Below are 14,631 nucleotides of genomic sequence, written 5' to 3'. Positions count from 1 at the left end.
TTTTATAACCAAATGGATGCTGGTGACTTTCCTCCCTCTAATGTTAAACTGAAGGTGTTGAGTTGTATGCCACCATACTTTGTCTATCATCACACTGAATACCAGAAATAACCATGCTAAAAGACGATGATTGTTTTAAATTAACTTGTCAGGCAATATTTATCCCTCTCTTGACGTGTGCATCCATGACCATGTAAATCAGTGAAGCACCAAGCTACTAGCCTGAATAAGATGTATAAAAACTGTAGTCTGATGCCAAATGAGTATGGAGCTTTCATGTTACACTGCGTAAAGTATACATGACAAAAGGCTCTCTGCTTCGATATAACCACAGTCCAAAGGTGGTTTGGGAGTAAAGGCACTTAAACACAGCATCACCCCTCTTTCTTAATATATCAGTTATCTCCTCTAATCAAAATAAAGACCTCACAAGGGCACAATCATGTCACTTACTATAGGAAAAAACAGCTCTGAATTAAAGTAAAATATTTTAGTTTTTAATATGTAGGATTTCCACAATACTTAATAGTTAAATCAATCCAACCATGCTTAAACTGTAAATGCTGAACACCAATCCAATTCAATTAGTCCAGTAAACAATGTGCTTTGTAGAACCAGAAGTGTGCTGAAGACTTTCCCAGACCACATACCTGAGAAATGAATAGCTTGAATACTTTTGTGAGACACCATTAAATAAGAAACATACTAAGAAATGTCTATGGACAATATACCAACTTGGAAAATGCTTCAGTTTATAACACTGATATTTTAATAGGAGATTGTTAATACAGTTTTTATATTACAGATTTACTTATCACAAAGAGTTTGGATGTCTGAGTATTAAGGGATACTTCTCTAAACTTTCCATGCATTTTCAACAGTCAACTGGTAGAAAATGAGATGATCTAGGTAAATGAGCCATAAATAAGTAATCAGGTTTACCAGGAGCTTGGGATGGAAAAAAAACTGTAGACCAGGCATTTTTTTTTCTCTCCAAACTCGGGTACAAGAGCTTTTTCTTTCCTACCCAAAACTGCAACCTAATGTTACTACCTATTTATTGTTAGCTTATTTTCCAGCTGCTTTGAACTAATTTTCTCCTATAGTTTTGCAGTATTTCTTAATGGATAACTACATGCTTGGAGAGATTTGAATCACTAATATTCATTTCAATGTCTTAAGCATCAGGCTCTATGACTTCAGCAGGTTAGGTTCAAGTGATATGGAATTTTTCAGACTATGCTGTACAATGTTTATGCCTGATTTGAAACTAAACTAACAACTAATCAAACCCAAATTTACCATATACCATCCCATAAAATATGATTACCTGCTTCACCTCAAAAGCAAAAACAAAATTACATTATTCCTGGAGCATAAAAAAGTCAGTGTTTATTTAAAAGCCGTTTTCATGGTGATCACTGGCTTTGGTATATTGTCAAGGCAAGTTTTGCCTTTCTCTGAACTTTTCTGCACCAAATATAACTACATTACTTACAAATCCTACATACACAGTTGCCGCAGCATGAACCAGAGCTATACTAGACAAACATGACAAACACAACTGTTTAAAAAAAAAAAAAAAAAAAAAAAAAAAAAAGACAAAACACATCTCTACTCGTATCTAGAGACAAATAAAAAAATAATAATATAACGGTGGATAAAAATGAGAATTTAACCCGGAGAGGGAAAAAAAACACGCACTTGCTTTAGGCCTCAATATTTGCTGTGGCAAGGATATAATACCTGCCCACTCACATCACCAAAAATGCATCAGGTATATGGTTCGGCACATTAAATCATGGATTGATGGATGAAAAGGATCGTGACAAAGTTGGATTTTAAGAGGTACAATTAAAACACTGGAGGCTTTAACAATTGACTTTAAATGCACTTTTAAGTATTGTGATAGATAATGAACAGTAGTGTAATTGAGGCTAAACATCCTTCTTTTCCTTTTGGGGGATTTTTTTTTCTGGGATAGCTTACCATTCTTCGTGCTTTTTCTCAATTTCATATAAACTCATATATAAATCTTCCTGTCTGCTGTGAGGAGTAGGGTAGAGGTTTAGAACAGCAGTCCCACCACCACACTCAATTGTGCTGACTGGTGATGATGTCACTCTTAACTTTGGCCAGGCAGCTTGCTGTGTGTTTTTGAAAGAGACCGTCTCCTACATCACACAACATTTCTTCTCCTCAGACGGGGCGTTTCCGTCAGCTTTCTCCATTTCCAAAATAATCCGCTTAAAAACTTCTACAGCTGTCTGTAATCACAAAAAATGTGTAATTGTAGAAATGTGCACAACATTCAGTGGATTGAATAATTAAATGTGTCTAAATAATTCAAACATTACCTGGTTTTCCTTAGCAGATGATTCCATAAAGGCAGCTCCCCAAGAATCAGCTAATTTCTTGCCTTCTTCTGGTTTTATAACTCTGAGAGAGAGTGAGAGAGAGAGAGAGAGAGAGAGTGAGAGAGAGAGAGACTTGGACCAGTCCTCGAATCTTTGCTTTACTTTCTTCTGTCCTGCTGTACTTACCTTTCCATGTGAAGGTCTTTTTTATTTCCAACCAGCACAGTAGGCACCCTGGAAAAACAAACATTTTTTTTTCTCCTTCCCACAATCACATTCTATTTCACACACATTTAATTGCACACATGCACAAACACACACTTACTGTATTTTTCCAACCATGTCAAGCAGTTTGTCATGTAGAACCTGAACCACTTCAAAGCTAACATCAAGAGCAAATATTTCAGGATACATAGAGAAGGGGGAAAAAAACAAAGAATTGTTATGCCTGACAAGTCGGCCCTTTTACAATTTACTACATGAATAACTACACACAAATAACCAACCTTTTCATTGAGGTGACAGAGTACACCAGAACATAACCATGAATGTCCATTGAGTGAGACTGTGGGAAAATTGAGTACTCGTCCTGAAAGATGACAAAAAGTACACACATTAAACACAACAAATAAAAAAAAAAAAAGCAGTGTACTACCTGCTAAACCTTTGCCTGCCATAGAAAGATTTCAAAATCTGAAACTTGGTCTTAGTTATATTTCCAGCAATTTATTTAATAATAGAAGCTTTAAAATATACTATAATTATGGCTACTGGAATCATTTGCCAATTTAGCTGAAACACAAAGGTTGTGTACAAGTTTCTGGATACCAAGACAGCATTTAAATCCAGTCAATTTGACTAATATATCACTTTTAACAAAGCAGATTCGCAAAAATCATGAAATGGATTTAGATTTAATATCCCTAATGAGTTAGCCAGAGGTGACAGTGGCAAGGAACAATTCCCCGACATGACCTGTGAAAGAAGCCTTGGGAGGAACCAGACTCAAAAGGGACCCATTCACTTCTGGGTGACACGAATAGTGGGATTATGACTAACTACATATTCACAGCTGTATACTGTAAGATCAGACAACAATGAGTCTATTGAAAAGACAGTCATTGTGAGTTAGTTTATTCAATTTTTTAGTCTAATGTCTCTAGTGTAATGAGTTTATCCACTGAATAATGATCAATACTTGAACACTGACTGTATTCTATAAGTGCAATCTTTAACCTATGCAAGTGAATCCATCTACAATAATTCAGATGATTTTATTAAAAGACAAATGCTAATTCATGCATAACTGCTTAATGTTTAAAAGACACTTTCTGGTGTTGTGCCCAATAAATCAATGATCTTCATCTGTACTTCACCACTGTGCCTTTCCTGTGGCAGGTCCTATGGAATCCTACTATGGACTATGGTCTTCCTTTCTATATGAGGTCTGCGTCTTCATTAGAATTTAAATCTTCCTTTTCTTCTTTTAGCTTTTGAATAGGTTGAAATAAGTAAATACTTGATCCTGTATTTAAATGTATTTATTTATTAATCCTTACTATTATTATTACTCTATATACAACATAACTCTATGATTTATTTGTTCGACTGATCTGTAAAGCACTTTGAGTCAACTTCTATTGTTTTTCAATATATAAATAAAGGGCAAAAGGAATGTTTAGCAAGTAGTTTTCAATCTACAGGTCAAATTTAGATATCCATCATACACACACAGCTGTCTCCTCAAGATTGCTCAGTGAGTTCATTTATTAATGCAACAGCAAGATGAAGTAATTTCTTTTTAGCATTTAAATTGTAAATGACTCTTCTGTAGGTTGTGCATTGTCCTCTAATAATTAGTAACTGTACAATTTGTATATCTGAATCTGATGCATATTTTCTTTTTACATGCAGGGAGTAATAGCAGGACCTCAGCAAAATGCAGTTTCCACAGTACAAATATTATATAGTGGCTTGCAGATGTATTAATCTCTCTTGAACTTTTAGTGTTGGAACTAAAATGGATTTCATCTACATTATATATGATGAATTATTTAAAACCATTTTTATTCATTATTGAAAAATAGGGAAAATATGGCATAGCTAAAACTGTTTAGTGGAGCCTGTCCAGCAAAGTTAGTAAGTGGGTAAGGTAGGCATTAGGTAAAGAAGCTACCAAGCGACCAAGGTTAACACTCAATATGCCACCGCCACCATGCTTCACTGTGGGTATGTTAAAATCAAGGTGAAAATTCTGTTGCATCAAACATTACCGTTACTCCATTTTTCTTGTGCAGATAAAATAATTACTTTCCAATATCCCTTACTGACCAAATAAAAATTACATGCAAAGTTTTTTTTTGGACAAACCGTTGAAATATGTTTCCTAGACATATTTTAAATGTTTAGAATATTCACTTTAACATTTGGTTTTAAACTGACTTAACATAAAAGATAAAAGAATAAACAAAACAACAAATAGTAATAATTTTAAAAAACAAATGCATTGAATGCTACCAAATATCTTTTTTTTTTTTTTTACCTGTCCAGCAGTGTCGACCAGCTGAAGATTAAAGTCTTGTCCATGTACAGATACCATTTTATTAAAAGCTACAAAAAAGCATAAGAAAAGAGAAAGTGGTTAGCAAATGATATGAATTAATATAAAGACCATACATATCAGAAAACATTTATTTCTGTGTCGTATATGAGAAGTTGCAAGGGTCAGGGTTATGTTCCTAACTAAGGTTAGTAACCTTTCAAATACATTGTACTACATGGAAATGGAACCATGTCTTAAAGCCACACCAGACCAGGACAACCGTTCATTTTAAAGGTGTTTGCTCTAAATGTTCTGCTTCTAATTGCCTGATTGTCTGGTGATTGCAAGCTCAAATCGCACAGATTCCACAGCTATCCATGGCCGGGAATCCATGAGAGCAAGAGTGTCCAAAGGGTGGGAGGGGCATGCTCTATCTCACTTGTCAATCACAGTGATATATGCAAGAAGTTGGCAGACAGCATTTTTTTCTGAAACACTGTCCTGTACCACAGCACGAAGAGCAGTTATCCGGTATATTAAATAAAACACATTTGCTCACATATCGACAGGGGTCATTATAAGTAGCAATGCTGAATAGTCCTGTGCAGCCAAACTAGTGAGATGGCTTGCTACCTACATGGAGATTTCAGCATGAATTAAAGCAGTAAAGCACTCTTACTCAGAGAAGAATTTTCAATGAATAATAATTTAACTATAAATAAAAGGGACCATCAATTAATCTATCAATCTAACACTGTAGCCAGAACCGATGATTGAAAAATTTGTGCTGTGGCTAGCAATATGTATATGACAAGTTTATTGCATTTCAATTATTTTGTAACAGTCGAATGCAATCTATTTATAGTATTACACTTTATTGTGAAATACTGCAGCAGATCAGAGCAGCCTAATCAGATGCACTTTCAAATGGCTTGCTAGTTTGTATGTTTTCACAAACAAAAGATCTTTTGTAGTATGTATTCTATCTGTTGTAGCTATAATTTTATACAAAAGTGAGTGTGTTCAGAAATTAGGAATGTATTTTATTGTACCTCGTATTAAATACTATCAACCCATTCTGTAGTATTAAGACGACAGATTCTATAAACAGATAGAAAAAGCAGCCACTGGTTCTCAGCAAGGTTGTGGAATATCGCATGCACAGCATGTTTTTTCTGAGATCCTGAGGATTTATTAAAAGTGTTTTTTATTGTGATAAGTTCTTTTTTTGGTAATCAAACAAACTGACTGGAAGCAGCTGATGTTATCTCAAGCTTTTGAGTTTAGTCTATTATACTGTAAAACAAATAAATAAAACTACATATATATATTTTGTTATTAATATTATATAAAATGATTAATGCAACATTATTGTATTCTGGTAGTAAGCAAACCAGTATTGTATGCTATGATGCACATCATGTATCGCTTGTGATAGGATATTTTATTTTGTCATGTGATGTCACACACCGCCTAATCCTGAGATGCAACTGGATCTGTAATCTTGAAATAATTACAATCATTTCATTTGATAAATATTTTAACATTATATTCCATATCCCTTTAAACTCCGGTGGAAGTGGAAAAGCCACATTCTTCAGTGTTTATTATGAAGTCAATTAAGTGTGTAAAAGACTGGACACATGGAGGTGTATTAACAGTGTGTGAAATTCTGCACTTTTACTGTTACTGGATATAAAACACATGCACTTTTGGTACATCACTTTCCATTCTGTAACGTTTGGATATTCTGTACTACTATTACATGTAACAGTTTCCCATATCTAATTTATTTATATGCACAGTCTAGGAAGAAGTGGGCCGAGTTTTCATTTCACAGCAACTTGTATACGGTATATAGACATATATCTCTGCGTACTTTTTTAATCTATAATTAAAATATAGCTTACGTCATATTACATTGTGTGATTCCGCTATCATTTCACAAATGAAGGATACAAACTCAAACATGGTTTTAACAAAAGTACGAAGTGGTATAAGGAAGTGATATACTCACTATTTTCGATTGTAGGGTCGTATGCATCTACAAACTGCCCTTCCACAAACTGAATGGTGAGAGAGGACTTTCCTGTTGTAAAAGGAGATCAAAAGTCACTTATTAACATTCTGAAACAGGTATCTATCTACCTGATTAACCTCAATGATGCTCAACATCATTTAAGACCACGTTAATACTCCAAACAAGTCTTACACAGCAGTGCGGAATCAGCACAACTCTTGGCGTGTATGCGAGGCTATGAGCAGTTTCAGTTAGCCAACTAGCTAAAAATGGCATTTCACAATAGTAGTAAAGGTTGTAGTAGAGCTTTTAGAAGTTGTGCATCAGCGATCAGTTATAAGCTTTTTTCCGTAGCTAAAAATGCTAACTTGGCAAGCAGCAACTGAGGATATAATCCCTTCAACGACATTCATTTTTTTTAAAGAACGTGTAAGGACAACAGGGCTAAGTCACCGTGACTGGCTAGCTTGCTAATTTTCTAGTTAGCAAATACAGACCTATACCTATCCTAAGTCAACACTTACCTACAGACCGGTAACCCAAAACAGCAATCTTTCTATATTTCGGTTGAGGCATGCTTTGAAAATAGGACTTGTACGCTGAAATCAAATAACTGGGTGTAGATACGCCGAAAGATTAGCCACACTTTATCGCCACATGCGGATCACGTCACATGACAATAACAAAACTTTTTTTCTTCCGAGCTGCTCCGTTTGCTGGGCCTCGAATTTCACTTCTCTAACGACAGAATCGCAGGGATTAAAAACTCTACGTACGATATACACTTTGTTTACAAACTTTCAGAATATTTTCTTTATATATATATATATATATATATATATATATATATATATATATATAACTGTCACCCGCTGTAACAATTTAAAACTAGTCTTCGATACGAATGTCGACAACCGATAAAAAGCTTATTCACCGCCGTGGTACTTTCAAGTCACTGTCGGAAAACAAGTTTTGCGAGAACTAACAACTGTCGTAAAGCTGACTTTGGCTTTGTCGCGACACTTGCTTGCAAGAGAGAGTGTGTGTGTGTGTGTGTGTGTGTGTGTGTGTGTGTGTGTGTGTGTGTGTGTTCGGGGAAAACTCATTTTATTCGTCTCAATCAGCCCACTAGCTCCCTGGTCGTGAATTTCTATTCACTCTGCATGAGGATAATATAGAGACACTTATTTATCTTCTGTGATTTCTCTTCAGCTTTCTGGGGCGATATGCATGACTGGTTGGTCCCTAAAATACATGCCCTTCCACCATTCACCCGAAATTATATTTGGCATGCTGCTGCCTGATAATAAAGCTGGGAAGTTATTTATTCAGAAATGTAAAACCCTAAATACCAGACCTCTCTTTTCGTTTTCATAAGAGAACTAGAATATAATGTTCTCCTTTCACTAAAGCATATGCATTAAAAAATGGAATAAAACTTCTTAATATATGCTGTGAATTGAACATTATCAACAAAGATTAAATGGACCCTCTAGCACCCCCCTTCCTTTTTTTGTATTAATCTCTCTTTGTTGATTGATTTGTTCATGATCCTATAAATAATATAGTGTACTTGTTTTGTGTGAATTGTTCTATATATTGAATCCTTCAATGTCAAATTGTTTGTATTATAATAATAGCAATTAATTAAAAAATTTATTCACATTGCTAATTCAATTTTCTTGTACAATTCTAATTTCCATTCTTATTGCCAATATATATTATAAATACAAATACACACTCGCGCACACACACACACGTGTATATATATATATATATATATATACCCGTTCTGATTATTTGGATGGGTGAGCGAATACTTTTGGCAATATAGTGCCAAAAATACATATATATATATATATATATATATATATATATATATATATATATATATATATATATATATGTGTATGTATGTATGTATATACACTACTCACAAAATGTTAAGGATATTCGGCTTTCGGGTGAAATTTCAGGATGCACCTAAAATGCACTATAACCTTTACAGGTGAACTTAATTTGACACTTTTGAATGCACATGTCCAACTGTTCAGTGTTTCAGTACTTTTTGCATAACTTGCTGTTCTCTAACAAGGTGTTTGATTCATGAATCGACCAATAAATTTTCTGGTTCAATTAGAATTGGTATTTAAACAGTCCTCTTCATCATGCTGTTCACATTTTGACATCATGAGACCAAGATGACAACTAACAACTGATCAACAGTATCTTGCAATTGCGAGGCTTCAAACAGGATGTTCTCAGAAGGAAATGGCCACTGAGCTTAGAGTGTCACAGAGTGTCATCAGCAGGTTGCGACAGAGATGCAGAGAGACTGGAAGAGTCACAGAAAGGCATAGAAGTGGACGTCCTTTGGGCACATCCCACATTTATGACCGCTTCATTGTGAACAGTGCCCTGTGGAACCAGATGATGAATGCCATTCAACTCCAGGCACATTTAAGGGAGGTGAGAGGCACCCAAGTGTCACATCAGACCATTTGAAACTGTTTACATCAGCGTGCTAGACCACAAGTGTACCTGACCACACCAAGTGGTCCTGACCACACCACTAGGCACAGGCGTCATTGTCTTGCATGGGTCAGGGAGCATTTACACTGGACAAGGGACCAGTGGGCCTCAGTGCTGTTCTCTGATGAGAATTATGGTTCAATGATGGCCGCCAATGATGTTGGAGACGTCAAGGAGAACGCTATGCATCAGCCACTGTTGTCACCAGATGAGCCTTTGGTGTTGGTGTTACAGTCTGGGCAGGTGTGTCTACTCAATACAGAACTGCCCTACATCTTGTGAATGGTACAACATCATTAATCCAGTCATTGTGCCCCTGCATGAACAACACAGGCCTAATTTCATCTTCATGGACAACAATGCTCCAGCTCATCGAGGTCGCATCATTAGGGAATGGCTGCTGGAGGCTGGTTATATATATGTATATATATATATATATATATACATATATTAACCTAACGTACATGTTTTTGGACTAAGGGAGGAAACTGGAGTACCCGCAGTAAAACCATGCATCGTATAAAGTTAAAAATGGTTAAGGTAAGTAATCATTTGGAGATTTCATCCCCCTAGACAAAGTGTTTATATATATATATATATATATATATATATATATATATATATATATATATATATTTTTTTAGATTTATTTAAAGTCTTCAATACTATCGAACACAAATCTATGTACTTTGGAATTGTTTGGTTTTGTAGAAAACTTCATACATTTAGTTAATCTATTTTATAAGGACACTAATACCACAGGGTAATTCGGCAACATTTCAATTAACAAAGGAATGAAACAAGGTTGTCCCATCTCACATCTGCTTTTCATCGATGCAGCAGAAATGCTTTCCATTCTTATAAACTCAGATTCTGAAAAAAAAAGGCAAACAATTGCCAACTAGCCAACTGGCTGATGACACCACCATATTTATGAAAAATAGCAACCAATTGCCAAAAATTCATAGAATAATAGATTTTCAAGGCTTCTGACTTAAAATTAAACCATACTAAATGTGAATCTGTCAACAATTTCTTGTGTTTCTGTAAAGTACACTATTAAATACAGAGGTATACAAACAAATTACAAAGGATAACAAAAGAAGGAGCTCACAAAAATAATACAAAATAATTGTAAAACACTGTGTGCATAATTGTTAGGCATGTGAGTATTTTGACCAAATCATCATTTTTATGCACATTTCCCAACTCCAAGACATATAAACTTATTGGATTTAAGCATATCAGGTGATATGTATTTGTGTAATGAGGGCGGGTGTGGCCTAAGGAGATCATCACCCGATATGAAGATGTGCATAATTATTAGGCAGCTTCTTTTCTTCAGGAAAAAATGGCCAAAAACAAGACATTTAATTGACTCTTAAGTCAAAAAATTGTATGGAGTCTTTCAGAAGGATGCAGCACTCTGCATTTGCTAAGCTATTAGGCTGTGATCACAGAACCATCAAACGTTTTGTTGCAATAGTCAACAGCGGTGCAAGAAATAGATGCAAATTAACTGCTAAAGATTTGAGAAGAATTAAACATCTTTCAAGAAGACCATGATATTTATGCAGGACAATGCTCCATTGCATGTATCGAAGTACTCCACTGTGTGGCTAGCCAGTAAAGGCCTTAAAGATGAAGAATAATGACATGGCCCCCTTCCTCACCTAACCTAAACCCTGTTGAGAACTTGTGGGCTCCCTTCTTAAATTGAAGATTTTCAGTGAAGGAAAACAGTACACCTCCCTGAACAGTGTCTAGGGGGCTTTGGTTGCTGCTGCACAAAAAGTTGATTGTCAGCAGATCAAGAAGCCAACAGACTTCTGGAAGGATTATGACAGTAATTGTAAAGAAGGGTGGCTATATTGGTAACTTTTTTTTTAATATCAGATGTCAATGAATGTTTCTTTGTAAAGGGCCCCACCTCACAACTTACAGGACTTAAAGGATTTACAGGACAACTTTTTAAAAGAAAATGTGATTTCGGCGTTTTATGAAAGTTTTAACAGATGACTTTTAATATAATAATCTAAATATTATTCTTGGAAAGTTCTTTTTATACAAGAGCAGATTTCTTAAAATGAAACCAAACTTCTCAATGTTTCATAAGGAATTATGTCAATACTATTCATCTTTAAAATTAATAGAGAAGAGGAGAGCCTCGAATCTTTGTAACTTGGTTAAGGAACCTGGATTTGCTGAGAGCCTCTAGCTATGTGTTCTTTTTGTTGCTGTTATTGTGTGTTTTTTGTTTTGTTCTGTTTCAGTGGTGTGATGCATGTCTGTTGTCAGCATTGGATTCGGACTATACAATCCACATATTTATGTAATTTTCTGGTCTGTCCTGTAATAAAATAAAAGAAATAGAAGCAAACTAGAAGGAGGTTCGACCGCCATTGTTATGATATCATTTCCAGTAAGGGAACACAGTAAACATAGGGAGGGAAGTTCCGGTTCCTGATCTCCCTGACTAGCACCCTATCTACTGAAAATGGGAGCTGATTAAGATTCCCATTTGTATCCACATGTGCCGTAGGTGTGTCCGAAATCGCATACTTATGCACTATTCTATGCCATTTAGTAGTGTATATATAGTGTGAGAAGTGTGTTCATTCTGAAAATTCAAAATGAAAGAAGCAAAAATTTTGTGGAATAAAAATAAGTGTGGAATATTGGACACTTTACGCACTTAGTGCTGGTAGCTTTACTTACGTAGCAGAAGACAGGTGAAGCTACCAGGCACTGACCCTAGATGAGATAAAAATTTTAAGATGGTCGATGACAATACGGTGGACAAGACATCTTAAAACTGTATTTTAAATTAGCCCATGTGGTGTGATTTATTTTTTAACATATTTGACATTTTACTGTATTCTTTAGTTAGCAGAGATGCAAATTTAGTCTTGATGTCATTTGCCGTCGACTGCGAAACAGATTTTACTTACAGATAGTAAAAATTTTTTAGTTTATTTGAAACAATTCTGCCCTTCTAAAATTCATTCACTATACAGTAGAGTATTTAGTGTAAGCATGTAGTGTGCTGTACGCACACTGCATCTACATCACTATTCCCAAATTTGACAATGCTGGCTTCTCTGTAGTCTGTGCCAAAACTACTGTAAAAGCAAATATGCAGCTGGGCGATGGAAAACCTGAAAAATTTCCTCCAAACCTTGAATAGTTACAAAATTCCAAGAAAAGGATCTCCATATTTATTCTTTTCTCTTTATTGTGGTCTTTGTATAAAAATAAATCTGGAACGTTGATATAAAACATAAATGAAAAACTTAAACAAACAAAAATCTTCATGCATGTGTGCATGAATCTCTCTCTGTTTTGCTGTATTTTGTACTGTACAAGTGTGTAGCTTGTTTGCTGATCTGTATTAAATCACACAAAGAGAAACTTAAAAGTATTACGGTGACACCAAAAGGCATTTTACATTGGGGGCAATCCGAGGTGGTTCCTAGGGTGCTGCTAAGTGGTTGCTAGGTTATCCTAAGTAGCATACAGGTGATGTGATGTCATAAATGCTAGTCAAAAAACTTTTAAATAGAGACTGTGTGGTGATTACAATAATTATACTATATCAGCACAAATGAATTCTTGATTCATTTTCTATGGCAGCATGCATTTGATTACATATGACTGACATAATTAACATAATTGACAGATTTACAGTGAATTTACAGAATTTCGCAGATGCCCTTATCCTCATTTTCATGAGTTTATCCTAGTGGTATAATTCCTATTCCTACTTCAGATGGTGAAGTTTTTTTTTTTTTATTAAACTTGTATTTACCATTTATAGGAGTAGTTTTGGATATTCTGTAACATTCTATACATCAGAATGTTATATATATTAGTCCAATTAAATAATGCTTACTGTAATATGATGATTTTAAAATACATATGCACCCACATACACATGAGAAAAAGGGCCTAAATTTTGAAAACTTTTAAATGTAACTTTTAAAAAGAAAAAACATGATTTTTTGCCTGTGACCTCATAAGAAATCAAAAGACCTCAGAAAAAAAACTCCCAGGAATGAACAAACTAATCCTACATAGCCATTGCCTGTAAGGAAGGTGCCCCTACCTCAAGACCAACATTATAAACTGAAGTTTGCAGGTGATCACCAGGAGGAAGATCTAGAAAAAATTTAAAATGTTGGCCAATAATTATCTGTTATTATGTATGGAGGAAAAAAGAGTTAGGATTTCATTTAATATTTTATTTTGATCTACAAGTATTGTATCACTTCAAGGTTGGTGGGATTTTATGCTTTCATTATAACTGTCTTAGTGCTTAAATGACCCCTGGCAACACAGACATAAACCAGGGTTCTCCAGTTTCCCTCCTACATGCCCCAAACAAGCCAGAAAATGAATTAGCGTTCCTATGTGTGAATGTTGCCCAGTGATGGACTAGCATCTGAATCAGAGTGTATTCAGGATTTGTGTTTCTTGGATAGGTTCCAGCTCCATTTCATCACCCCCATCTCCCCTCAGTTCAGTAAGTCGCTCTTCACTGTGCAGTGCAATCTAGTTTTCTACACTACCTTGTTTCTTTGCCTGTGGGTATATTATCTGCATGAATTATCTGCATACATTCCCTGCATCTAATAATCCCTTTTCAGTCAATTCCCTTAATATAACACAGATAATATGGGGCATATATTTTTATTTGGCACAACTGTAGGTGAAGAGGGAAATAATATCCCAGCATGCCCCTGGAGTCTGCATGCTTTAATATAAGGAAAAAAGTACCTGAGTGCTGACCAAACTGTCAGCAGCTCCAGATAACTTATGTTGAGTTCACTTTGTACTGGGGACCACCTTCCTGTATTCTCATTTTTCCCAACAGTGAAAACATCCACTGCTGAAATGTCCAGATTAATATAAACTGGTAAGAGAGCATATTTCCAGCTTCAGACATCATGCTTTCTGACACAGAGCTTCTTGAGATTTACAAATTTAGAGAAACCCTGTCTAAATGTGTGGCAACATGGATGTCTTTCGCATATCTGCCTGCCCCTGAGAAATATAAGCTAACACTAATTTGTCTCTGTGAATACCGTGACTCCAGAGTAGGGGAAAAGCAGCTTTGACACATCATGTTAATATTAGAAGAGCCAGGGAGAGACTGAATGGCAGACAGTGTTAAATGACAT

General features: G+C 35.3%; 1 protein-coding gene across 1 annotated transcript; it reads right to left on the bottom strand.

Moving 5' to 3' along the window:
- On the bottom strand, nucleotides 1-7,882 carry rhebl1 (Ras homolog, mTORC1 binding like 1). The gene is made up of 8 exons (XM_058402450.1): nucleotides 7,444-7,882; nucleotides 6,917-6,988; nucleotides 4,900-4,967; nucleotides 2,864-2,946; nucleotides 2,683-2,739; nucleotides 2,544-2,591; nucleotides 2,358-2,439; nucleotides 1-2,267 (listed from the first exon to the last, which is right to left on the bottom strand). The coding sequence occupies exons 1-8, from the start codon at nucleotides 7,493-7,495 to the stop codon at nucleotides 2,175-2,177; spliced, it is 555 nt and encodes a 184-aa protein (XP_058258433.1). The 5' UTR covers nucleotides 7,496-7,882; the 3' UTR covers nucleotides 1-2,174.
- Nucleotides 7,883-14,631: the final 6,749 nt, after the last annotated feature.

Source organism: Hemibagrus wyckioides, linkage group LG11, assembly GCF_019097595.1.
Source record: "Hemibagrus wyckioides isolate EC202008001 linkage group LG11, SWU_Hwy_1.0, whole genome shotgun sequence".
Taxonomy (NCBI): Eukaryota; Metazoa; Chordata; class Actinopteri; order Siluriformes; family Bagridae; genus Hemibagrus; species Hemibagrus wyckioides.
The sequence above is the reverse complement of the archived record's forward strand: the minus strand, read 5'-3'. Positions and strand labels throughout refer to the sequence as shown.